This window comes from Marmota flaviventris, chromosome 12 (assembly GCF_047511675.1).
Source record: "Marmota flaviventris isolate mMarFla1 chromosome 12, mMarFla1.hap1, whole genome shotgun sequence".
In the NCBI taxonomy this organism is placed as follows: domain Eukaryota; kingdom Metazoa; phylum Chordata; class Mammalia; order Rodentia; family Sciuridae; genus Marmota; species Marmota flaviventris.
This window is the reverse complement of record NC_092509.1, coordinates 95595466-95620360: the sequence shown is the minus strand read 5'-3', so window position 1 is coordinate 95620360 and position 24895 is coordinate 95595466. Positions and strand designations below refer to the sequence as shown.

The 24895-nt window shown below is 41.1% G+C and overlaps 1 protein-coding gene across 4 annotated transcripts in view; it reads left to right on the top strand.

The window, feature by feature from the left end:
• The window catches only part of Rgsl1 (regulator of G protein signaling like 1), a 41786-nt gene that overhangs the window by 7703 nt on the left and 9188 nt on the right, over positions 1 to 24895 (top strand). For 3 of the 4 annotated variants that reach the window (XR_011704000.1, XR_011703999.1, XM_071600241.1), the window contains exons 5-16: positions 3564 to 3626; positions 4070 to 4292; positions 6675 to 6782; positions 8862 to 8967; positions 11652 to 11845; positions 13193 to 13310; positions 13727 to 13844; positions 15742 to 15871; positions 20780 to 20954; positions 21319 to 21457; positions 21698 to 21822; positions 23948 to 24057. Coding sequence is in view for 2 of the 4 variants with exons in the window: in XM_071600241.1 (XP_071456342.1) it covers positions 3564 to 3626; positions 4070 to 4292; positions 6675 to 6782; positions 8862 to 8967; positions 11652 to 11845; positions 13193 to 13310; positions 13727 to 13844; positions 15742 to 15871; positions 20780 to 20954; positions 21319 to 21457; positions 21698 to 21822; positions 23948 to 24057 (1609 nt within the window). In the remaining 2 variants the exon portion in view is untranslated. The remainder of the gene's footprint in view (positions 1 to 3563; positions 3627 to 4069; positions 4293 to 6674; positions 6783 to 8861; positions 8968 to 11651; positions 11846 to 13192; positions 13311 to 13726; positions 13845 to 15741; positions 15872 to 20779; positions 20955 to 21318; positions 21458 to 21697; positions 21823 to 23947; positions 24058 to 24895) is intronic. The other variant, XM_071600242.1, reaches the window with a different exon arrangement.

Genomic DNA, 24895 nt, shown 5'->3' with positions numbered 1-24895 from the left:
GGGAGGGGGAGTGGTCAGTATCCACCTTCACTTCCTTATTTTCAGTCTTCCAAAACCATGAAAATCAGGATATTTTAAAGATAAGTTTTACTAACTCTCTTATGCACGTTATATATTGAAAAGTGGGATCCTCCTTTCCTAAACTAGCTACCAAGGAGATAACCAATTGGGAGGAATGACTTATTACCAAAACATTACATAAAAGCAAAGGAATAGCCAGGTGTGGTGGCACACACCTGTAATCCCAGAAGCCCAGGAGTCTGAGACAGGAGGACTGCAAATTCAAAGCCAGCCTCAGCAAAAGCGAGGCACTAAGCAATTCAGTGAGACCCCATCTCTAAATAAAATACAAAAAAGGGCTGCACATGTGGTTGAGTGCCCCTGAGTTCAATCCCCAGTACCAAAAAAAAAAACAAAAAACAAAAAACAAAGGAATATCCTGAATAAAAAAAGTGAGGCCCATGATTATTGTGTCATCAGATGCTTGGCAAAAATCAAATTGGAAAAGTCAAGTTGGATAACAGATGAGAGCCAAATAAAAGGGTCTGCTTACAGAGCAGTGGATGGGGTGGGGAGACCACAGAGACAGCACAATACCTTCCACAGAGTTGTTAAGGATGGGGCACCTTTATTATTCCTAGGCCTGAAGAACTGAGGAGAGGGAGCAGTTACTAGAATCAGGATGGAGTTGAGACACAACTGTATGGAGTGAGACACAGCAGTGTCTCCTTTAAGGTAGTGATCCCTTAAGGGACATGGCCCGTCCACACTGATCCGCAGAGGGAATCTTCTGCTTTCCCATTTCCTGCCAGGACACCTCATGAGGTGAACCCAATCAGAGGATAAGAGAGCCTGCTGGTATCCATACAGGTTAATCTGCTAAGGTACAGCAGGATAAAGGGTAGCAAGTATATCTGGAGAAGCAAAAATGGATATAAACATGTGATTATTTAGTGCTTATACTGCATTTGCCTTATAAGTCACATGCACGTACCTTGTCTCCTTCTGAGTCTTAGCAACTCCAAGGGCAGACAGCATTGTATTGTTGTCTTTGTTCTACAGATGAGGAAGCTGAGACTCAGAAAGGCTGAGTAATTAGCCTATTGTAAGTAAATTAGCCTAATTAGTACATGATTGGCTGGTAGATGAATCAGGATCAGAACTCAGATGTTCTTAGTGTTTATGTCCTTCTTGATTTCCTGATATACCTGGGATGGACAGCCAGGTAGTATCAGGCCAGAGCAGTCCAGTAGATCCACAACTGTAGCTTTCCTAAGCCCAGTTCTTGGTTAAGGAAACACTAGAAGCCTCCCTGTCTTTTGTGGAGTAGGGTCAGAGGATCAGCTTAGGACTATATTTCCTGGATTAGCAGACTTTCACTGTAAAGCCCCTTACCTGCAAAATATTGAAGGTATTGGTAAATAGGTAAGTTGAACTATCAGAGTTTCTCAGACTAAAAATCTTGATATCATCCTTGATCCATTTCCTCCTTTCACACCCAAGCCTAACAGATTGGTGAATCCTGTTATCTCAGCCTTAAAAATCTATCCAGAAGTCCACCACTCCTCCCTCCCCTTGTTAGAACAACTCTCATTCTCAGCAACAGAGTAAGGCGTTCCTTAGACACTGGCAGAGATATGTGAGAAGTCAATTAGGATGACAAGTAATTAAACAAAAAGTTTCTTAATTAGATAAAGAGAGAATCTGGGCTGGGGTTGTGGCTCAGTGGTAGAGCACTCGCCTAGCATGTGTGAGGCACTGGGTTTGATCCTCAGCACCACATAAAAAAAGTAATAAACAAAATAAAGGTATTGTATCCATCTACAACTAAAAAAAATTTAAAAAGACAGAATCTAACAGAAAGATTTAGAGGTTACTAAGAGATTCGAGGAGGAAAATGGGGAGTACCTTCTTAGAGGTTACAGAGTTTCTGTTAGGGGTGATGAAAAATTTTTGGAAAAAGAAATGATTGTACATATATTGTACATATAATTAATGTAACTGAATCATACACTTCAAATAGTTAATATGGCAAATTTTGTGTTATGTATATTTTACCATGATTTAAAAAGCTTTAAAGAAATCAAGACCTAAAGATACAAAGAACACTAAGACTTAATGAGAAGGGGCAGACAGAGGTGAGTTTCAATTGTAACATTTCCACTTTTGAAATTTGGTCTTAGGTAGAAGGTTGCTGTGTACTTCTGATCCTTGATTTCCTCATCAGTACATCAGGGGTCATATGACTCCCTTTAATAAAGACACTATGTGTACAATGTCCAGCAAGTAGTATGGACACAAATATTTATTCTTTTCCAACCCCTTTTCAGACCCATAGGAACTTAGACTAAGACAGGGCCTTGTGAGGTTCTCACATCCTCCTTTTCACTATACACAGACAGTAGACCAAGACCAAAGGCCTCTCTGTGAAGTACTGACTGTACTAGGCCAGTGATCAAACTCCTGCTCAGTCTATTGCAAGGTTAACAAACTGTAACCCAGAAGCCAAGTTCAGTTTACCATCTGCACTTGCATGGCCAGCAAACTACAAGATTGGTTGTACATATTTTAAATGGTTGAAACATATCGAAAGAGAAATGTAACATGACAGACAGATATTATATAACAACCATATTTCAGCGTCCACAAATAAAGTTCTATGGCAACACAACTATGCCCATTTGTTTACATGTTGTCACATGCTACAACTGCAGAGCTGAGTACTTCCAACAGCCCAGAGAGCCCACAACACCTGAAACAAAAAGTGCTTCTTGGTCTGACACATCACACAGTGCTCTGAGGAGGGGCCAGGAAAGTTTATCAAGTGATGAACAAGCTCAATCTGAAAGAAACTATAATACATCATAACAAAAACAATGATAAAGCTGGGCGCAGTGGCACATGCCTGTAATCCCTGCACCTCAGGAGGCTGAGACAGGAGGATGGCGAGTTCAAAGCCAGCCTCAGCAAAAAATGAGGCACTAAGCAATTCAGTGAGAACTTATCTCTAAGATAAAAAAAAAATAGGGCTAGGGATGTGGTTCAGTGGTCAAGTGCTCCTGAGTTCAATCCCCAGTACCATAAAAAAAAAAGAAAGAAAAAAAAACAATGATAAGGTTTTAAATAGTGTTTATTATTTATTATATTTATTAACCATTACTGTTATTTTGCTGGATATATAATTATCTTTTCAATGAAAAATTCTCTATTAAGTATAACTTCTTAAACCAATTTGATGATTTAGTCATTAGTTATTATACTCAGAAATCTTGTAAAATGGAAGGATCATTAATAGAGTATTCATTTCACAATACGCTTTCACCATTCATATTCAATATATATTTAGAGCTTATTCATTAGTCAGTGGCATTATATTACATTATATGTTGCCAGGATTTAATAAGTGAGCTGTGTTTGCTCAGGAATATACTTTAGTTCCCCAAGAACTCAGATCTGTTACATAATTATATCACTTTTTAAGAGTATATTTATTGCTATCCTTTGAGACTTAAAATTAGAGCTGCTATGTTCAGAGAAAAACTTGTGTTGTGTTTGGATTTCAGATACTCAGCCCCTGCTATAATGAGTTCCTGAATGAAGAGGACTACTGGTTTCTTGTTTTTACAGTAGGAGGGACTTTGGGTTGGGGAGGAATTGTGGGATTGAGGAAAGAGGAGGCTTATTTGGTTAAGGAACAGGAGAAGGTGGTTTTAGAAGGCTTGTTTGTTAAAGTAAATGAAATTATGATTTATTCCTGGAGGCAACTGGAGATTGACTTAGTCCCTGATATTCTAAAGATAAGCCACTCAAGGAAAAAGATTCAGTGCAAAGCTGACTTTGAAGAAGTCACATTCATTTGGAAATTTTTCCCTATGGAAAAATGGGTTTGATTAAAAGAGAGTGGGGGTTAGTGTGTAAAAGAGCACTGGCTCTTAATGTATTGAAGACTATCAGCATAAGGCTATGTAACAGGGAGATAAGGAGGACTGAGTTATTACAAAACTCCTGCTTCTGGTCTAATTCCTATGTAAAATGCTGCCTGCTCCCCACCCTCTGCTCCCTCTCTTAGACTCAGACACGGTTCATCAAAAACCGGTGCCATAAAAGAAAATCTATAAGCAAAGAAGAGAACATTCTTCTTTATAAGAGGATTCAGAAATCTCTGGAGTTAACCCAGGCCTTGGCTAACATGGAGAAAATGGATTCAATGCAGTGGCCAAACGTAGCGACTGAGAACCTACGCCAAGCTGGGTCTCTCCAGGTAGAACTGCAGTCTCCAGTGTTTCTGGAAGGTAAGATATGTCACTGGGGCTTGTTGTTGTTTGTTTGTTTGTTTTTGTTTTTGTTTTTAACCCTTCTAGGAAACTGGAAAATTATAATTATTTAACATTTAGTGATTATTTCCTGTGTGTCAGCACTGTGGGATACAAAAATTACCACATTTGATCTTTAAAATAACGTAGGCAGTTAATTACTAAGTAACTGAGGCCCAGAGAGGATGATCTCCCCAAGGTCACAACCTCCCTGACAGAGGTCAGATTTGAATTCTGACAGACTGCTGCACCCCCTAGTGGATCTGAGGAAGCCAAAGCGCTCAAGGTGGGGCAGGCTCCTGCCCCTTCAAGCATCGCCACTGTTATTCCATTGAACCCTTAGGCTTTTGTAAATGCCACTCACTAGGTGAGCTTGGGCAAGTTACTACAGCTTTCTGAACCTCATTTATGCAGTTATAAAGTGGGATAAAGGCCTGTGGTTTAGTGATCATTGAGAATATTAGTGGTAATAAAAGAAAGCAGGTGCTCAGTTGGGCACGGTGGCAATCACCTGTAATCCCAGCAACTCGCAAGGCTGAGGCAGGAGGATTTCAAGTTTAAAGCCAGCCTCAGAAACTTAATGAGGCCCTAAGCAACTAAGTGAGACCCTGTCTAAAAATAAAATATTTAAAAAAAGGATGGGGATGTGGCTCAGTGGTTAAGCACCCCTGAGTTCAATCCCCAGTACCAAAAAATAAAAAATAAAAACTTCAGCAGACACTCTGTACAAAACAGATGCCCTGGATGATTGCCCCTTGGAGCCATGCTTGGGCATGGTTATTTAAATCTCGCCCTCTCCTTTTACCTTGGAGGTTTCACCTTCCCTCTAAAACCAGAACTTTCCAAAATTTCCCCCATAAATAATGACAAAAGTGGACGAAAGGATGGCTGGTGAACATGCTAGGTGCTGGGCATTCCTTGGGTGACCCTGGAGAGCCAGGTGTGGCCAGGAAGAGTGAGACCCATCTTCCTTCCTTCTCCTTCCTCGGCATGTGCTTCATCAGGTCCTTTCCCACTGCTTTTGGCAGCACGAGTCTGGCCTGATAAACTGCACTGTAAACTCACAGAGCACCCGAGCTAGAATACTCTCACCTTTTATGTGGACACACTGGGTCCCAGGAAGGCGGAAAGACTTTTCCAAGGTTGCTTGGTGAGGGAGGGGTTGACTCAGGCCTAGAAACCTGGATTCACTGAGAAACAACGTGCTGCTCCCACCACTGGATGGTCCTGACTGACAGATGATGGTGGTGAGGGTGAGGATAACAGCGATGATGCTCACAGGAGGAGTGGCGTTAAGTACTGGCCTGAATGGAGCGGTCCAGAAGAACTCTGTGCAACTGGATGAACTGTGAACACCACAAATCAACACAAAGGAGTGTTTTCCTCTTGGTAGAAGACAAAGTGCTGCTTTTCTGTTTTCTATAGCCCAGAACATTCTAAAATTTCCCTTGTAGCTCAACCTTATTGTCCCACAATATTTTTGATACGAAGATGCTACCTCTCAATTCACCATGCATTACCAGAAATCATGTGTGGTTGCTTCTAGGGAAAAAAAAAAATCCACCCCAATGAACAATGATTTGCCATTATTGATGCTATTTGGATATATGAACTGTCAATTCTGAAATTAATTCCAGAAGTCAAAGCCAAGAACAATAAAGGTCCTAACATTATTTGCCATGTACTTTCCTTAAATTCATCATTTTTGAAGCTATAGCAAAATATCTGAGATTTATTCCTAACCCCGCCTTAGAAAAGATGATTACTTTGAATGGATCACCAGTCATTTGAATGAGATATTTCTTCTTTTTTTGTTGTTGTTGATTTGGGTTTTATTTTTTGGGTACTGGGGATTGAATTCAAGGACACTCTGCCACTGAGCCATATCTCCAGCCCTATTTTGTGTTTTATTTAAAGACGGGGTCTCAATGAATTGCTTAGCACCTCACTTTTGCTGAGGCTGGCTTCGAACTCATGATCCTCCTGTTTTAGACTCATGAGCCACTGGGATTACAGGCGTGCAGCACCACGTCTGGCTCTGAAAGAGATATTTCTTGTATGTGCATTAACAGTAAGTAGCTCTGTCTGCATCATACATCTGTACACTAGCCTCCCTCAGGCAGAAAATCTCAATGGGTCAAGCATTCCAGAGGACAGAATCCTCCCATTCTAGAGGGGAGGAAAGGCTATGTTTCTTTCTTTCTAATTTGGCTTAGAAAACTTATGTTCTTTATGTAAGCATTCCACCAAAACACTATTGTCCTATTTAAGTGGCCCTTTAAACCATATGCCCAAGAAAAGTCAGTGAATATTTGAACCTAGAGTGGATAACTAGACTCTCTGTTTTCCTTTACTTCACAGACATAAACAACCTGACTTTTGAGGAACTCTGCTTTAAGTATCCAAAGGTGGCCATAAAGAAGATCAGTGAAGACTACAAGTTATACTGTGAGAAAGCACCTCTCACAGGCAAGTGTTAAATTCAGGGGTAGATTTGAAGCAATTAGGTTTTCTCAAATCTGAGAGAAAATTTCCAAACTCAGGCGACAAAAATCCAAAGAGGAACCTTCATACCTTGTTTGTCATGGAAATGTAGTCAGAAGGTAATTGATTGTCTGTTTTTTTTGTTTTGTTGTTGTTGTTGTTGTTTTGCCTTCTACAGAGCCATAGAAGAGTATTAGGAAAATGAGATGTAATTATAAATTATCAAACATAGAGATCATTAAGATTGTTCATTCCTGATTTCCTGTCTAGTAGGAGTTTCACACAATTTGTATCCATCTTCTGCCAAGCTTCCTGGAGTCAGAGATTGTGGAAGGATGTTTGTTAGGGGTGTTCTTGGGAAGGACACCTCTAAAGGAATGAGGAGAACAGCACTGGGCAGAGGTCAAGGTGGACTGCCCAACTATGAGGCAGTCCCAACAGGCCTTAGCAATAGCACAGGAAACTCCAAAGCTAGGATGACCCTCCAGAGTTGTCCCTCACTGGAGCAACAGACCTGGGCCTTTGAAATTCCACGTGGACCCAGGTGGGAGGGCACACTTTGGGTCAGGCAATTTCCTTTGGCTGGGCAACTCCCAGAAGCAGCCCCATCTGGGAGCCATCAGCAACCGGCTCTCCAGGCAGCTGGGAATGAATGCTTTGGTCCTAAAGAGAGGATATAGATAGCACTCAGCAGCTCCTACTGCTGCCCACTTGCTTTGTATAGTAATTTCACCTCATCCCAGAACAGCTTCTCCAGGGATTGGGTGGGTTTCTTTTCCTTGGGAATTTATTCTAGAAAGGATGGCCTATACTACTACACTGTTTCTAATACTAATACTTCTCTTCTCCTTCCCATCCTATATTCTCCTTTTGCTCAACCAGTATCTCTACTAGTCTTGGGATGGGGCGGGGGGTGGCTCTCATCTCTGATGTCTCTGAGCCCCCGGTCATCATGACTTCTTGGGCGGTGGCCGCTTCCTTCATCAATTTATTATCAGAATTGAGCTAGAGAGTAACATGGGTGATAAGTGAATTCTCATGATCTCAATAATTAGGGATATATCCTATCAATATAATGACTCCTTTGTTGCCTGCTGGCCTCTTGACATGAAGAGTTTAAAGTGAATGGACACCTGCTCTGTCCTCTAGAAACATTTCCTCGCAGGGAACCAGAGTCTCTAGCCTGACACCATATATACAGGAGCCACTACCCCATGTGGTCATTGAGTTTTTGAAATGTGACTGAAATAAATGTGTTGAATAAAATATGGTATTAAAATTAATTGCACCCTTTTCCTTTAAGCTTTTTTTTTTAATGTGACTACTGGAAAATTTAAATCATATATGTAGCTCACATTATATTTCTATTGGAAAGCACTAGTTTGGACCAAAAAAAAAACTCAAGTTTTGAGGATGACAGATTTCTCTAGGTAAGTCACTGATTATAAATGGAACATTTCTACCTGCTTCCTCTTCCTATGAGCTCAGTAATAGTCCCCTCTTAGCCTTCTGTGATGCTTCCAGGAGAGCTCACAGAGGGAGTTTTTAACAATGTCTGGATCATATTACTTTCTCAATCATCCACAGCAGTTTGTATTATGATTATTCCAAAGCATTTCCAGAAATGTTGTGCCTTTGAATGCCTTTTCCTGGCATACACCCAAATCTGGACATGTTCATGGGCTTCTTGAGTCTCTGGTATGTGCAGGGGTTTTAACAACCCTTATTACCTTGTTCATCTTCTTTCCTAACCTCATCTTTTTGATTCAACTTTGACCCTCATCTTTTTTTGGCTTCAACTTTTGATCTAATTCTGTTCCAACTGCTGTTCCTAGACCCACATTACTGTGGGCAGTGCTTGTGCCTTTAAATGCTTTTGGCAAATGTCTCTTGGGTAGCCTCCCTATTCTCTGTGTGAGGAAGTCAGAAATTAAAAACAGTTTGGAGATTTTATTTTCAGTCTAAGGAAGTTCTCCTTAATTTTAGAGGGATTCCCTTAATTTCAGAAGGAGTCTATTTCATTCCTTATAATGCGATTTTACTCAACTTTGTGATTTTTCTTAGATTTTAAAGTGCAAATTGTCAAGGAACCAAAGGTAATTACAGCCCCACAAAGGAAAATATCCTTCTCCAAAAAATCTGGTACTAGGAAGCCCTCAGTGAGACCCAGGTAAGATGTAGGATCTGGCTATAGTAATATATCCAAGCACCACTTTTCCTTTGTATGTAAGTTTCCAGACCTTTTCCCGTGTATCTTACATGTATGAACAAACACACTTTGTATTTCAAATTATTATTTTTATTTTCTAAAAATGGCACCATGCAATATATATCATGCACTATTTTTTTTTATCTTAAAACTATCATGGACATCCTTTTAAGTGACTATGTATAGATCTACATCCTTCCATATTATGGATGTTTTGTGATTTATTTAACTGTTCTCTTTTTATGGACTGTTGTTAGCTTTTTTACCACTATGATAAAAATACCTCACCAGAACCACTTAGAGGAGGAAAGATTGATTTTGGCTTGTGGTTTCAGAGGTTCAATCCATGGTTGCCCAGCTCCAAGGCAGAATATCATGATGGAAGTTTGTGATAGCAGAAAGCTGCTTGGCTTATGGCATCTGGGAAGTGGGGGTGGAGGGAGCCAGGAATAGGATATAGTCTCCAAGTATCCAAGCACAAGCTCCCAGTGATCCACTTCCTCCAGCCACACCTCATCTGTGTGTAGTTACCACCCAGTCCATTCAAATTATTAATCTATCAAATGGATTAATCCACTGATGTGGTTCCAGCTCTAACCCAGTCTTTTTGCCTCTGAACATTGCTGCAATGCCTAACACATAAGTTTTTCTGGAGACATTTCAGATCTAAACCATAACATAGACATTTCCACTGTTTTTAATTTTTCATTGCTATAAATAGTACCATTATAAGCATTCTTTGTACATGTATCCTTACCCATTTTTTTTTCTGAATTATGTACTACTGTTGTAACTTCCTAACTGGTTCCCTACTTCATGTCTTCCGCTTTCTAATCAATAGGAGAGTGAGCTTCTGCTAGGCAAAGATTCTGTGGTCTTTTCTTTAAGAGCTTCCCACCCACCTTTCATTCCTCTTACAGCAAGTGATACCTAAGCATAAAATTTCTCCAAGTGCCAAGGCTGCTAAGACTTTCTTCCTCTCTGAAACCCTACATCCCAAAAATATAATCCTAAGCATGTAACATGTACTATTTTTTAGTGCTCTTCATTCTTTTTTTTAATTAATTAATTTTTGTTCCATTTTGCTATATATGACAGTAGAATGCATTAAAATTCATTTTGCACATATAGAGCACAATTTTTCATATCTCGGTTGTATACAGAGTATATTCACACCATTCGTGTCTTTATACATGTACTTAGGGTAATGATGTCCGTTTCATTTCACCGTCTTTTCTACCCCCATGCCCCTCTCTTCCCTTCCCACCCCTTTGCCCTATCTAGAGTTTATCTAATCCTCCCATTCTCCCCCTCCCAACCCCACTATGAATCAGCCTCCTTATGTCAGAGAAAACATTTGGCATTTGTTTTTTTTGAGATTGATTAACTTCACTTAGCATTATATTCTCCAACTCCATCCATTTACCTGCAAATGCCATGATTTTATTCCCTTTTATTGCTGAGTAATATTCCATTGTGTATATGTGCCACATTTTCTTTGTCCATTCATCTACTGAAGGGCATCTAGGTTGGTTTCACAGTTTAGCTATTGTGAATTATGCTGCTATAAACATTGATGTGGTTGTGTCCCTATAGTTTGCTGTTTTTAAGTCCTTTGGGTATAGACCAAGGATAGGGATAGCTGGCCAAATGGTGGTTCCATTCCCAATTTTCCAAGGAATCTCCATATTGCTTTCCAGATTGGCTGCACCAATTTGCAACAATATATGAGTGTACCTTTTTCCCCACATCCTCGCCAACACTTATCGTTGTTTGTATTCTTGATAGCTGCCATTCCGACTGGAATGAAATGAAATCTTAGAGTAGTTTTGATATGCATTTCTCTAATTGCTAGAGATATTGAACATTTTTTTCATATATTTGTTGATTGATGGTATATCCTCTTCTGAGAAGTGTCTGTTCAGGTCCTTGGCTCATTTATTAACTGGGTTATTTGGTTTTTTTGGTGTTAAGGTTTTTGAGTGCTTTATATATTCTCGAGATTAATGCTCTATCTGATGTGCTGTGAGCCTCATTCTGTAGGCTCTCTATTCATCTCACTGGTTGTTTTTTTCTGAGAAGAAGCTTTTTAGTTTGAATCCATCCCATTTATTGATTCTTTATTTTAATTCTTGCGCTACAGGAGTCTTAATAAGGAAAAAAAAAACCCTACAAGACAAAAAGAAAAAACTACAAGTCAAAAAGAAAGAGGGCTGCAAATGAAACACTAAAGCCACTTGTATTTAAAGAGCAGTGAAAGAAGGAATCAGTAAAGGAAATTTTGAAATAATGGATCAATAACTGCTGATCAGTCATGCTCTGTCTCACAGAAATGACTGTTCCAATGGGGAGTTGCTTTAAATCCATGATGTGAAAACAGAGTTCCCTTGGGAAAAAAAAATTACCTTCCTTCAAAATTCCTCCCCTCCTCTTCGACCTGTTGTCAACTGGACCAGGTTTAAGAAGGGCAGATGAAAATTCAAGTTAACCTCCAAGGAAACAGCGCTAACCAATTTGTCAGCCATGCTCTTCACACATGGCTAGAGGCTCTGCAGCCCGAGATGCCCTCCCCCTCCCTAATTAGAGCAGAACCCAGGGTCATCATCCTTTGTCCATAAGCCATGCTCCTTCCTCTTGTCTTCCAGGAACTTGACAGAAGTCCTCCTAAATTCACAATACCTGGAGCTCTTCAGGGAGTTCCTCAGAGAACATAACGCGGAAAGCCCATTACTATTCCTGATAGCTGTACAGAGGATGAATTCGAAAGCCAACGAGAAGACTTACATGTCTTCATTGGAAAACATAATCCAGACTTTCTTCCATGGCAAAATCCCTCCTGGTATGCATCTTTTTCTCCAGCGTCCTGTTTCCTTCTCTCTTTAATGTCCAGAGAAATAGCCTGTCTCACCTAACCCGGAGAGAGCCCCACAGAGCAGTGGCCACAGGGGGACAGAATTGAGACAAAGACCAAGACAGGCAGTGAAAGCAGAGAAGAATTAATAAATCCAAAGTTGTAATATTAGTAAAGGAAGTCAAGTGTAAAATACTTTCACATACATCCTCTCATTTGATTCTATTTAATCCTAAAAGCAGACTTTCCTTTAACCCCTCTGAGGTAGGGATAATCTGCTGCATTTTCTACATGAAGTTGAAAACCCAGTTTAGGTAGAACTTGAGTTCAGAATCAAGTCATCTGATCATCAAGTCAACTAGGCTGGAGCTAGATGCAAAGGCAAGGCAAGCTGTGTATGCCACACTGGAGTGTTACCCTCCGGGGCCACCTTGACCCACCCGTAGGAATTGAGAAGACAGTTGTTCCAGTTGTACCAGGGAGAACTGTGTGGCTGTTGTGTTTTCTTACCTAAGGCAGGAGGGTAAACCTGGCCCATGTAAATTTACCTTGGCCAGAAGCAAAGGCTGCAAGTAAAATATTGACTCGGGGGTGAGCACATTCCTATCCTGGAGGTGATCAAATCTATAGAAAAATCATGAAGGCAGAGCTTCCTGTTTAAGCACAGATGAACAGAAGTGGGTCTAGGGGAGATTTTGTTTTCAGTTAACCAAGAGGAGGGCATAAACAGAAAAATAGAAAAAGTGGTAAAAGTCTTTATTTGTAAGAAATACTTATTTGTGGAGCCCCAGAATATTGAGTTCTATACATGGCTTTGAATGAACCAGAAGAGGAAAGAGGAGTACTCAGATCCTGTCCTTGATCCATCTTGGAGCCTCATTAACCAGCACCACAGTCTCCCATCCCTGGAGCACCAATTGACATTACCTACCTATTGGTAATCCTGGATTCCCCATCTGCCCTGCCAGACTTTAGTCCTTCACTTGTATGTGCTCTCCTTAAATTGAAAACTTCCCACCAGCTGCAGAAATGAATCCTTTAAATTTTTATTTTCCAAAAATATGGGGAAAAAATTTTAAATAAAAAAAAATTCATTTTCCCTTAAGCACTCATCTTTGAATTAGAATGGAACTAAAGCAGGACTGCTATTTTATCCACAAATACACTTGCACGTACCGTTCCAAATATGCTTTAAAGATGTTCAAATTGTAGAAGGCTCAGAGTTAAACCAGATTGATCGGGGACTGTGAGTCCCTAAGGTGAAAACACACCTTACCTCAGAACTGGGAGATGAGGATGACAGCCATTTTTTTTTTCTTTCTTGCATTTTTTTAGAAGAAATGCTGCAGTGCGATGCCCCTCTCATCAAAGAAGTCACTGAAATGAGTCAAGTCAGTACAACCACATTGCTAATGGTCCAGAGCCACGTCATGAAATCTCTGGATGAAAAGTGGTGAGTATGAAGGCAAAGATTCGTGGGCTTTCCAAAGCCATATTAATCAAGGGTCTCACAATCCCTTCTCACAACTCATTGCTCCAGACTCCCAAGCAAAGAAAAGCCAAGCTTATCTTGAACCCTCTGTCTACCTGCGCGCACGCGCGCACACACACACACACACACAGACACACACACACACACACACACACCGTTTCTGCTCTGTTGCCTTAAAGAGGAACAATGTTGATCAGTAAAGGTAGACTGATACCCATAAAGGATTGAAATGCTGGCGAGATGGGTATTTTTGAGTGATTCACCGTCCATCTCCCACTGCAGCTCCCTCCAAAAGCTGAGCTAGGTTTGCCTCAATTGTTTATTTTTCATGTACCAGGTTTTGCCTTTTTGGATATTCTTGGTCTCCCTTCTGGCAGGTTTAAGGATTACCAAGATATATTCCCGTTTCCTCCTCCTTCTCCGGAGGTGGAGTCTGAAGCACCAGCTCTGCCTAAGAAGCCCTCAAAGATAACAATGTACCTGCAGGAATCCCAGGTCAGTGAGAAGAGAGTGAAAAGCAGACACTGGACACAAGAAAGCCACTGTGTAGGCATCATCAGCTGCACATGATTACCACCACTCACCCATTTAATCACCAAAAGAATGACCCCTGGGGCTAGGTTCTTAAAGGCCCACTTTATAAAGGAGGAATCTGAGGCTCAGAGAAATGGTTACACTGGCAACCTAAAGTCCCTCCCTTCTCCACCTATGATTAAGACCAGCTGATTGATGCACCCAGGAGTTGGGCACACAGGACCAAACAGACATTTTCTCACTGCTGAAGGCTGTTTTAGAGGAACTGAAGCCAAGAGGTTTTATAATCTTCTCTGAACCCCCATTAGACCAACTTCCACATTTAGTCACTGGCATAACAGGACAACTTAAGCCTCCACTTAACAGGGTGAGCCCCAAACTGTATAACAAGGGGTGGGGCTGACACAAGTGATCAATAGATGAGCAACTTCCAGAGACACATGCCAAGGGCTGAGTGCAGTGCACCCATTTCCTTCTCTCACACATGTTGTCTAGCTTATTTATCTCTCACAGCAGGAAGGAAAAAAGGAAGAAGAGACTAGATAGAGTGCTACTCAGAAAAATCTCTTCATACAGTTTGAGAAAAGACACAGAACCCTTCAATAATTACTTGCTCAATGTGTTTCACCATTGGTTAGAACCATAAAAATTTGAGCCCAACTGTATAATGCCAAAGATCACGCTAATAAGGTATCTCTGGAAATAGTGCCAAAGCCCATTGATCCACAACTCCACAGGTGAAAAAGTGTTGATCTCTCCTTTCTCCTTTGTATTTTCTCTATATCTGGATTGCCTTTATGTCAGGGCATCGTGAACAATCACATATGATGTTTAAAAGAATTCTGTACTCAGAACCAGGACACTTGTTTTCATTTCAGATCTTCCAGTTGCTCTTAGTTAAGATTAGAGGAAACCAGCATGTTCTAAGCCCTGTGTTAGGGTTTCCCTGTATAACCACTAAGCTTCATCACTACACAACTACTTCATCACGTCATCACTACACTGAAGGCTATTGTTTCTGTCTTACATATGGAGATGTTTGGGTACAGGTCAAGGGAATTGAACGAAATTACATAATTAGGGAGAAGTGAGGCTCCAGACTCAATGCTTCTAATGCCAAAACCAGTGTTTTTCAGACCTCACTATGACTGTCTAAAACCAGGCTTACGCTGAGGTCCCCTCTCGGTAGAATGAGACAATTGAGCTAGTTGTTAATCAGCGAGATTCTTTATGGCTATAAATATCCATTTACCTAGGAGTTAATGAACTGGATAATGGTCACTAGGTACCTATTAAAAAGAGATGAAGATTCACTCCCCATATGGGCCACCAGAGAGAGGGAGGGAGAGAGAGGAAGAAACATAAAATTTATGGGTACAGTTTTATGGGTGTGATGGGTAGATATTAGTGGGTGCATACAATTTTAGTTTTCACTTTTAAATGTTTGGCAATGGTTTTGCTCATTTCCTTGTTCCTTCAACATTTCAAAATCTGCCTGAACCATCATTCCTTTCTTGTAAGCTGCTCTTACCTATGTCCCGTGTTTGTTCCTGTTTGAGCATTCATGCTCCCTCTCCAGTGGCACCTCAAGTCATTGTTGAAAGACTGGTAAAAAGAGAATGGGCAATGGCCCCAGCTATACCTAGTGGAAACTGGACTCTTCCACCCACCAGCTGCTTGATTTGAGACAGGTTAAACAAGCTCTTTGACTTGAGTTTCCTTACATGTAAGTTAGTGCTAAAAATTATTCCTAAGAAATGTTGGATTAGATATAATGAATGTTGAGTTTCTGGCACACAGTAGACTCTCAGTGAACAGCTACGCCAATGAATGCAACATCCTCTCTTTCTTTTCCCAGAAAAAAGGGTGGCTGAAAATGACCAGCTTTATCAAGAGCTTTTGCAAGTACCGCAAATTTATTTCAAATCCCAGTAAGCGCCAGGAATTTATAGACTATCTTCACTTGGAAATGTGCAATAGCAAAGACAGTAAGTTACTTCTCTGTTTACCCCCTGGACATATTTCAGCCACTAGAATTAGCCCTGATAAGAAGCACAGAGCTTATTGCTTTGTGTCATGACTATGTCAGCCTGGAGTCTAGCAAGAGCCCCAGGTCCTGAGTGCTGAGACTCACCCAGGCCTCCTTGGACAGCAGCCTCTGCTCAGGGAGCCAGTGAATATGAAGGATGGCTAACAAGGTCTCAAAGTTTATAAGACGATTTCCTGGTGTTGTTTAATTTGATCTTTCAAAAATCTTTTTAAAATTTTTCTGCTTGTAAAATTAACATAATATTAATAAAGAGGTAATTAAAAAATTATAGGAATATATAGCATAGAAGTGAAAATCCTTTAAGAGATAACATTGTTAAAGCTTCGCAAATCTACCTCCTGATTATTTTTTATGTATCTCTTAACATATTTTTCCAACAAAATGCCATGTGCTCCCTATTTTATAACTTGCTTGTTTTGCTTAACATCATATCGTAGATGTTATTTGATGTCAGTATACATCTCTCTGCCTTGTTTTCAACTGCCATAAAGTGTCCCTTGTATGAATTTATCCAACTGCTTCATTCATCCATTCTTTCATACTTTTTGAGACTTTACTCTGGCACACACTCCAGGTGCTGGGGACACATGGGTGAACATGCACCAAGCGAATCTTCTCTTGAGGCACCTATAGTTTTCAAATAGAAAAAATTGAGCCAGAGATGTTGGAGCTGGATTGCCTGGGTTTAAATCTACCACTTTCTATTGCAAAGACTTGGGATAGTGACTTTGTGCCTCAGTTTCTCAATACATGGGAGGGATAGAATCCATCGGATAGAATAATTATTCCTATCCTATACGGTTGTTGTGACAATGAAGCGAGGTAATACATTTAAAGCATCTTAGAACTATTGGCAATAGCATTGAACTCTAAAAGGGTTAACCAAAATATTGCTATTATTACATAATTTTGATGAGTGATCCCAGTGATAGTTACAGGGAGACCCTGATGGAGAGTGGGGGAGTGCTCAGGGAAGACTTCTCCCAGAAAACAGCAGAAAGCTGAGTTTTCAGGAATGATCAAGCTAGACAGGTTGGGTAGGAGGGAACAATGGAAGCAATGGTTGCTAGGTGTGCAAAGAGGGTGGCAAATCAGGAACTGCAATCAGACCAGCTGAACCAGATCAATGCAATGGGGAAAGTCCCTGAGATGAGACTCCAGAGTTTCAACAGTGACAAATTATATTTTTCTTAAGGACTTTTGAGTTGTTATAACATGCACCTAAAATTACCAAAGAGAGAGAGGCACAGAGAGAGAGAGAGAGAGAATTTTTCTGAAATAAATTCCTTAAAATGTTAGTACTGGGTACAGGGTTAAACAGTTAAATTTTGGCCCTCCAAAACCACTAATGTATACTCTCATCAACAGCATCATCTAGTGTCTTGATTCCTCAAATTCTCACCAGTACGGAATATTAAATTTTTTTGAAAACTGCCAACTTGTAAATGAAAAATAAATGTACCATTTTTATTTGTATTTCTTTAGTAGTTAAGCCTTTTTATTTATTAACCATTTGTATTCTTTTTTGGACTTTTTTGTATGTGTTCTTTGTCTTTTTTTTCCTATAGAAATTTTAATATTATTTTTTTAATTTGCAAAAACTTTTGTGTGTATCTTTCACTAACTGCTTTACAACCAAATGTTTGGGACTCAAGGGGCTGGGGATATAGCTCAGTTGGTAGAGTGCTTGCCTGCCATGCACAAGGCCCTGGGTTCAATCTCTAGTACCACCAAAAGAAAAAAATAGGATTCAAGAATAAGTCTAACTCTTCTGTTTCCTCTTTTAAATGAAAATCAGCTCAAGGCCTCATGCCCACCTCCCAGCGTTGTCTGATGGCCTAGGAACAAGAGCGCCTATTCCACTCCACGGGAGGCCTACCTGGCCCCACTTCCCCTCAGACTCAGGGCCGAGCCTGGTGGTATTCAGTCTGCCGCTGGTTCACATCATTTATTTTCAAGTACAGATACATACAAGTGACAGTAGAAATAACTGAATATCTCCTGTTCAATCCAAGAAATAGAAAAATGGGTAAATCAGATGACACTCTGGGCTTGCCTTCACTCACCACAGACGGAACCTCTTTCTTGAACATAAGTGTTTGATTATTGTCTTTTAAAATGTATGTGTTTCCATAGCCTCCCTGTATTGACTAAAACAAGTCTCTGATTCCCTTTGGAACCTCCACTCCATTCCTGTTACTGATTGTCTTGGGTCATTCTGTGCTTTTTGTTTTGCCCGAGAAAACAGAAGCAACCAGAAGAGAACTTCCGGAGCTTTCTTTCACCACATTGCCTGCTCAGCACCCCCTGCACTCAATGCTCTTGTCACCCGGAGGAAGTGCCTTGCTTCCTCTTCAGTGAGCCCACGCACGTCTTCCCAAGGCCACTAATTGAGCCAGTTTTGTTTGTTCTCTTGCATAAGTTTAGGGGTTTTTGGTTTTTTGGTTTTGCTTTGCTTTGCTTTGTTGTTGTTTCTGAATTACTCAGCACCAAATATGGCATAGTACTTCTCAACTAAAAATTAATAATAATTTCTCCCTGGTCTATATTCCATTCCAGCTATCTAGCACATTTGTCTGTTTCCCTTTTGAAGAAAAACTCTCAAGAATTATGCATTTGGGCTGCACTTATTTTTTCTTTTCTTCCCATTCATTTTTAGACAACTTTAAAAAGTCACTTTTTAAAACTACAATTTGCATATAGCAAAATTCACCAGTTGTGAATGGGGATGAGCTTTAGCGAATGCAGCTACTCCTGCCATCATGTCATTGAATATTTCCATCATCACAAAAAATTGCCTCATGTCCCCTTTTTGTCAGCATCCTCCCCCGTCTACTACCACAGTCTGGTCCGGCAACCATCTATCTGCTTTCTCTCACTATGTTTAGCCTTTTCTAGAATATGCTATAAATGGAATGAGGCTAGCTTCTTTCACATAGCATAAGGCTTTTGAGATTCATCTGTGCTACTGTGTATCTCAGTAGTCCATTCCTTTTTATTTCTGAGTAGTATTCCATTGTACCGCACCATAATTTGCTTATCCGTTCACTAATGGATAGACATTTGGCTTGTGTCCACTCTTGGGTTGCTATGAATAAAGTTGCTATAAATATTCAAGTTGAAGTCTTTGTGTGGATATGTCATTTCTCTTACATGAATACCTAGGGGCAGAATTGCTGGGTCATGTGTTAACTGTATGTTAACTTTATAAGAAAATTCCAGGCTGTTTAACAATTTGTCTTTCAGAATGATTGCCCTGACTATAATGTAAAGAATGCACCACAAGGAAGCAAAGTAGAAGAAGAACAGTCAGGGCTAGGACTAGGGTGAGGCCAGTGGCCATATAAGGCATAAAAGTTAAGAAGACTGTGACTCTCAGGGTCACACAAGGCCGACTCTACACTTGTACCACATTAAGTGAAGGTGTGTCCTTCAGTTCTGTGTTCTGGGTACCTCAGTCTCCTTACCTAGTCTGGACCCTAAGAAAACTCAGTTAAGTGGTTTTCACAATAACTGAAAGATAACGAAACGACGATGGCTGGAAAAATGCAGTTGCAACAAAGACAAATTGTGGGTACATTTGAAATATGTTTAGAAAGCAACAGAGTAAACTGAGTATTGGATGTGGAAAGAGGAGGCAGTCAACTATGACTCCCAGGTAACAGCAAGTTGGAACTGCTGACATCGGTGGGTGAGAGATAATTATTAAATATTCGTGAATTTTTGAGCCAACTGATATGCCATCAGTAGCTTGAAATTAATTACAGGGGTAATATTTGCTATAGAAATCAGCAGATAACATAAATCAGTTCTCCCTTCTACCACCAGAGCCAGTTTACAAGCATAACACAGCTTTTAGGTTTCCTGGGTGGAATTAGTGCCTTCTTTTCCTCCTACCCCTGATCCTCACTCAGTTCCCACTGTTATCCAGACTTTCTTTTTCTTTAAAGTCAAGTCTAATAAAGAGAAATTATAAAATAGTAAGTCAGGGAACAGGTGTCTTAGCCAGTGCAGCAGTAACCCTTGGACCCAGCACATTACCTGGGACAGAACAAGTGCTGGGTGTTGCAGTCACCCTCCTGTCCTACATATTCCAAAAGGAATCCTGCTTGTATCACACCCCCATCAGTCACTCCTGAAGGACCTCAGAATAAAGTATTTACAGAAAGAAGCGTGAACTCTAGAGATGGAATAGACAATTTTCTTAATCCCAGCCGAGTAACTAACCAGGATCTGCTTGTCAGATCCAGCCTCAAACTGTTCTCTTCTCAGACATGAATCCCTGTGCATGGATCTCTTTGGATTTATTCTAGTCTAGAAACTTTCTGAAAGAAACCAAATCTTCTAGAAGCTTCTATGCGCCCCTTTATTTATTCTTACCTCTTTACTACTTGGCTCTCTACCCTCGGTTTCTTTAGTAAACCTTTATGTTTTGCCTTTTCCTTTATGTTGTTTTCCCCCATTTACTCCAGATTGCTTCCTTGATAAACAGAAAGTCAAGTTGGCTGGTTCAGTTTTCACAGTCTCTGCAGAAACCTTCGGATTTAGCATAACTACACTGTGATTATCTCTCTCTCCAACATGGACCATGAAAATATCCTTTGGTGCTCAACTGAGTTTTTGTTTTTTTGTATGTGCCTTGTCACACAATCTGAGCAGATGGATTTTTCAGCAGCCCTTCAAGTCTAAGGGGCTGTTTGCCTAATGGTAGAGAATGACCATGTCAATAGGCTCAGAGGGTGGGTCCATGTCTCCTTTCTTCATTGTAGTTATGCCCAGGCTGAAAGCTTCAGACTGAAGAGTGACTTCGTCACACCAGATTATAATTACTTCCTCTCTCCCCCAGATTTCCCCGGGTCATCCAGTTTATCAGTACATCCAATCCCATTGTCCACCAACATCCGGAGTGCAGACCCAGAGAATGGAGAGATGACCCTTCTAAAGCGCCGTATATATGGTCACAGGGTCATCATTGTCAACTTTGCAATTAATGATTTATATTTCTTATCTGAAATTGAGAGGTAAGTTCCCCATCTCTCCTTCCTTTCCTTCCTCTCCTGACTTTCCATCCTTAAAACCTCCCGGCATAGATTGGCTTGGTGTAAGAAGTATAGTGATTCAGCCCCACCAAGCAGTAAAAAAAAAAAAAAAAATCTCCTCTAAAATCTCCTAAAAATAAATGCAATTGAAAGAGCACTTAGCATATCATCTGGCATGTGATCTGTGCTCAATTAATACTTGTCAATGAGTGAATTATGGTTGAATGAAGTCACAACCTGGCCCAGAGCTGGCCCTGCCTTTTTCAAGCCAGAAATAAGTCTGGTGCCCTACACTCACTGTTCTCATCTTCTCCTTGTGATTTCTTGCATCATGTCTCTTCTTCAGATTTAATGATTTGGTGAGTTCAGCTCAAATGCTGCAGGTCAACAGGACATACACTGAGAATGACCTACTGCTGCTGCGGGCCAAAATTAACATTATCCTAAGGCTCTTCCTGAATTCTGACATCCCTCCAAAGCTGAGGGTAAGGAGGACTCCCACTCCGCTTTGGCGTTCACCAAGAAGTAATTCTCCCATAAAAACCCTGAAAGCTAATTGCCAGGCATGTCCTGAGTCTTGGACCAACTCAATGTCCTACATAGCAGCAAGTCCACAGAAAGCTCTGCCTTCTGGAATGGGGTGGTCTTGAGGGTCCCGGGGGCTAGGAGAGATGGCCCGCCTTTCCTGGAAGCTCTGCCGGTAACAGGCTCCACTCTGTGGGTAGGTGAATATCTCTGAGTCCCAGAAGGAGGCTATCCTTGCTGCAGTTTCAGAGGGCCACCTGGATCGGACCACCTTCCACGGGGCTGTCATGTCCATCTTCCCCGTCATTATGTACTTCTGGAAAAGGTAACCCTCTCCCTTTACCCAGCAACTGCCAAGCCAGGAAAACACATTTAGCTTTCCGGACAGACTGCTGTCTTCCTCGGGGCCTCTCGTTCCTAATTTCCATTTTCGTGGGGAATATGATGGCGGTTCTTATCCTACTTGATGCACTCTGTCCCTCACACTGAACGCTGAATCAGAGGATGGAGGAGGAGTGAGACAGGGAGGCAGAACAAGGGGCTCCTCGGCTCTCCTCTCCCTGGTTTGCCTGGAGTGACAGCGTGAGGTTTTCTTGGGCCTTTCTCACCTAAGGGTGAAGTGGATCATAGCTCCTTGGGGAGAACTTGTGTCGAGGCTGACCAACACAGTTGCTTGTGCTTGGGAGCCTCGTGGAAAGAGTCACAGAGAAGCATTTTACTGCTGCGTCCAAGTTATTGCCACTGTGATAATTTGCTAAATATTTCAATTTTCAAGAGGAAGTAGAAATTCAGAACTTTATGACACGTCTTCCAAGGTTAAAGTGGCAAATGTGGCAACTAATTCAAAATGAAAATGTGGTGAGGAGCCTGTGAAGGCCAAAACGTGAAAAGGAACAAAATATCCACAGACCAAAGACAACCTGTGCCCACTGGTTCCTAACCTGCCCCAAGGAGTGGGCTGGCCGACTAACCTCCATTCTCCCAGTTCCCCTGTGTTCTGCCACAGTCCTACTTCATGTCTTCCACATAGTATGTGGCAGCGACCAGAGGACAACTGTGGTATTTCCCTAGACAAGACTAACGGGGATCATGATTTGACTCTGTCTCCTCAGTTTCCCTTCTTTCCTTCCAAAATGTGACTTTAATGAAATAAAATTATAAAATCTGCTTACCAACCTTTATTTTAAAATCCCTAAGATAATAAATTATTTAAAACAGGTTTACATAAATACAAAAATCTTAATTTGTAAGCAGTTAACCTTTTAAATATCAATTGCTATCTGATGGCACTAATTTTAGAATTCCTAACCAGGACTAAAAAGAAAACTCATCCTGGGACCTTTTAAGGGAAACTTCTGAAAAATATGCTTCTCCTGGTCCAACTCAGTGCTCTGCTTCCCAGTCTGTCTTAAGAAAGATTACAGTTGCTTCAGAGGGTTTTTGATCCTTAATCTGTATGCAGTTGGTTCTTTACTTGATTTCCTATACACTTGCAAAGAGATTTATGTTGTGCAAATTGTGTTCATGTGTATTATCTCAAAGAATCCCTCAACAACACTATGAGGTGGGTGTGCAAAGCATTATTTCCCCTGTTTTACAGATGAGGAAACTGAGGCACAGAGTAGTTAAGGGACTTGCCTAAGGCCACTTGGTAAGTGGTAAAACCAGGATTAGAAGCCAGTTCTCTTGGTCTCTTTCCAGCATAAGTAATGCACCTGTGGCATACTGGAAAGTCAGGGGAGGGACACTGTGCAGCAGGTGGGATGGGACTAAGCAACGGTGATAGAAGAGCTGCCCCTCGGGGAGTGGAGAGGACAGCAGCAGGCAAGACCACCAGAGCCAGGGGAGCATAGAGAATAAATAAAGTCTTAGCCAAGACGGAACAAGGGGTCCAACCCCAGGACTGGCAGAGGGTAGTGAGGAGCTAGGGGGCCAGGGAGGATACCACAGTGAGTGCTGGGGGGCCCTAGGGAGCAACAGTTCTCAGGTCACAGTGATTCAGGAGCCTGGGGAGCCACTGGCTATTCCAGAGAAAGGCCTGCTGAGAAGAAGGTAGGAGATCCAGGACCTCAGGAAGGGGCGGAGGGAAACCCGGGCGGACATTCCAGCTGCATCAGCTGGGGTTAAATAAAGCAAGCATCCCAAGAGTTATCCCTGCTCCAGGACCAGGCATAGCAGATTCTTCACCAGCTCCATTCACTAGTGGCTCCAGAAGAAAGTCCCATTGTACTGCCCAGACCAGGCCCTTGCTGAAGCCAGTTCTGGACAAAAAAGAGACCTCAGAAGAAGGGCCTCTGAGAGCAACACTGGAGGCCATGATGCTCTTCTCTTCTCCGTTGGACACCCGTGCTCTCTGAGGACTGGTCCTCTCCGGTTTCCCCTGGCCTCTTTATTCTAGCCCCCTCCACAGGGGGTTTTCTCCCTGTGACTGAAGGCCCTTCTTCCCACAGGTTTTGTACTTGGAAGGCAGCCCACTCTTACCTGCAACACATGGGAAAGGGAATGAAAGACAGAAAATGTGCTTCTAAACCTGCATACAAATACCCTCCTTCAAGTGGAGGTAAGCACTCATCCTCATCCTGCAGCAACTGAGACTTAAGAAGAGAGAGCAAGGGCCCAAGGGCCAACTGTCAGACTCACAGGGCACAGGGGGGTGTTTGCTGGAACAGTAGATAGCTCCTTAACTTGGTCCTTGGAGAAATGGGAGGACTCAGGGTAAAGTACATCTTATCTGTGGCTTCCAGCATTATCGAAAGGATACCTCCTCCATTACTGCTCCCCAGCACTGGCTCCCATGAGACTTCGGGGCCTGGCGCCACGGTCCACTTGGTGGCACCTGGAGGCGGTAACTTGCCTCACTGCTGTTTAAGAGGCTCCCTGCCCCAACTATCCATTAAACCCTACTACTTGAAAAGCATTTAATTTAAAGAGTTAAGTGAGAAAAAAATTTAAAATTGGATTAATGGCATAGTTTTAATGTGATACATATGTGTGTGTGTGTGTGTGTATCTTGTTACAGATACATATAATTGTATAAAAGCATAGGAAAAAACCTTAGAAATAAAGATAAAAGTGTCAATTGAGTTATCTCTGGGAGGTGTGATTGTGAGGGATTAATATAGTTATTAATCTACATATATCATATAATCATGTATTAATATGCCTATTTAAAATGATATATAACATTTAATATTTATTATAATATATTACATTATTTAAAATATATTATTAATATGTTTATTTAAAATATAAATAAGCATATGTACTTTTACTTAAAGTACATATGCTTATTTATACTTAAGCATAACTTAAGTATATATATTTATTTAAGTATATATTTAAAAGATATTTATTATTTAAATAAATAAGTATATATCTATACCTTTTTTATACATGTG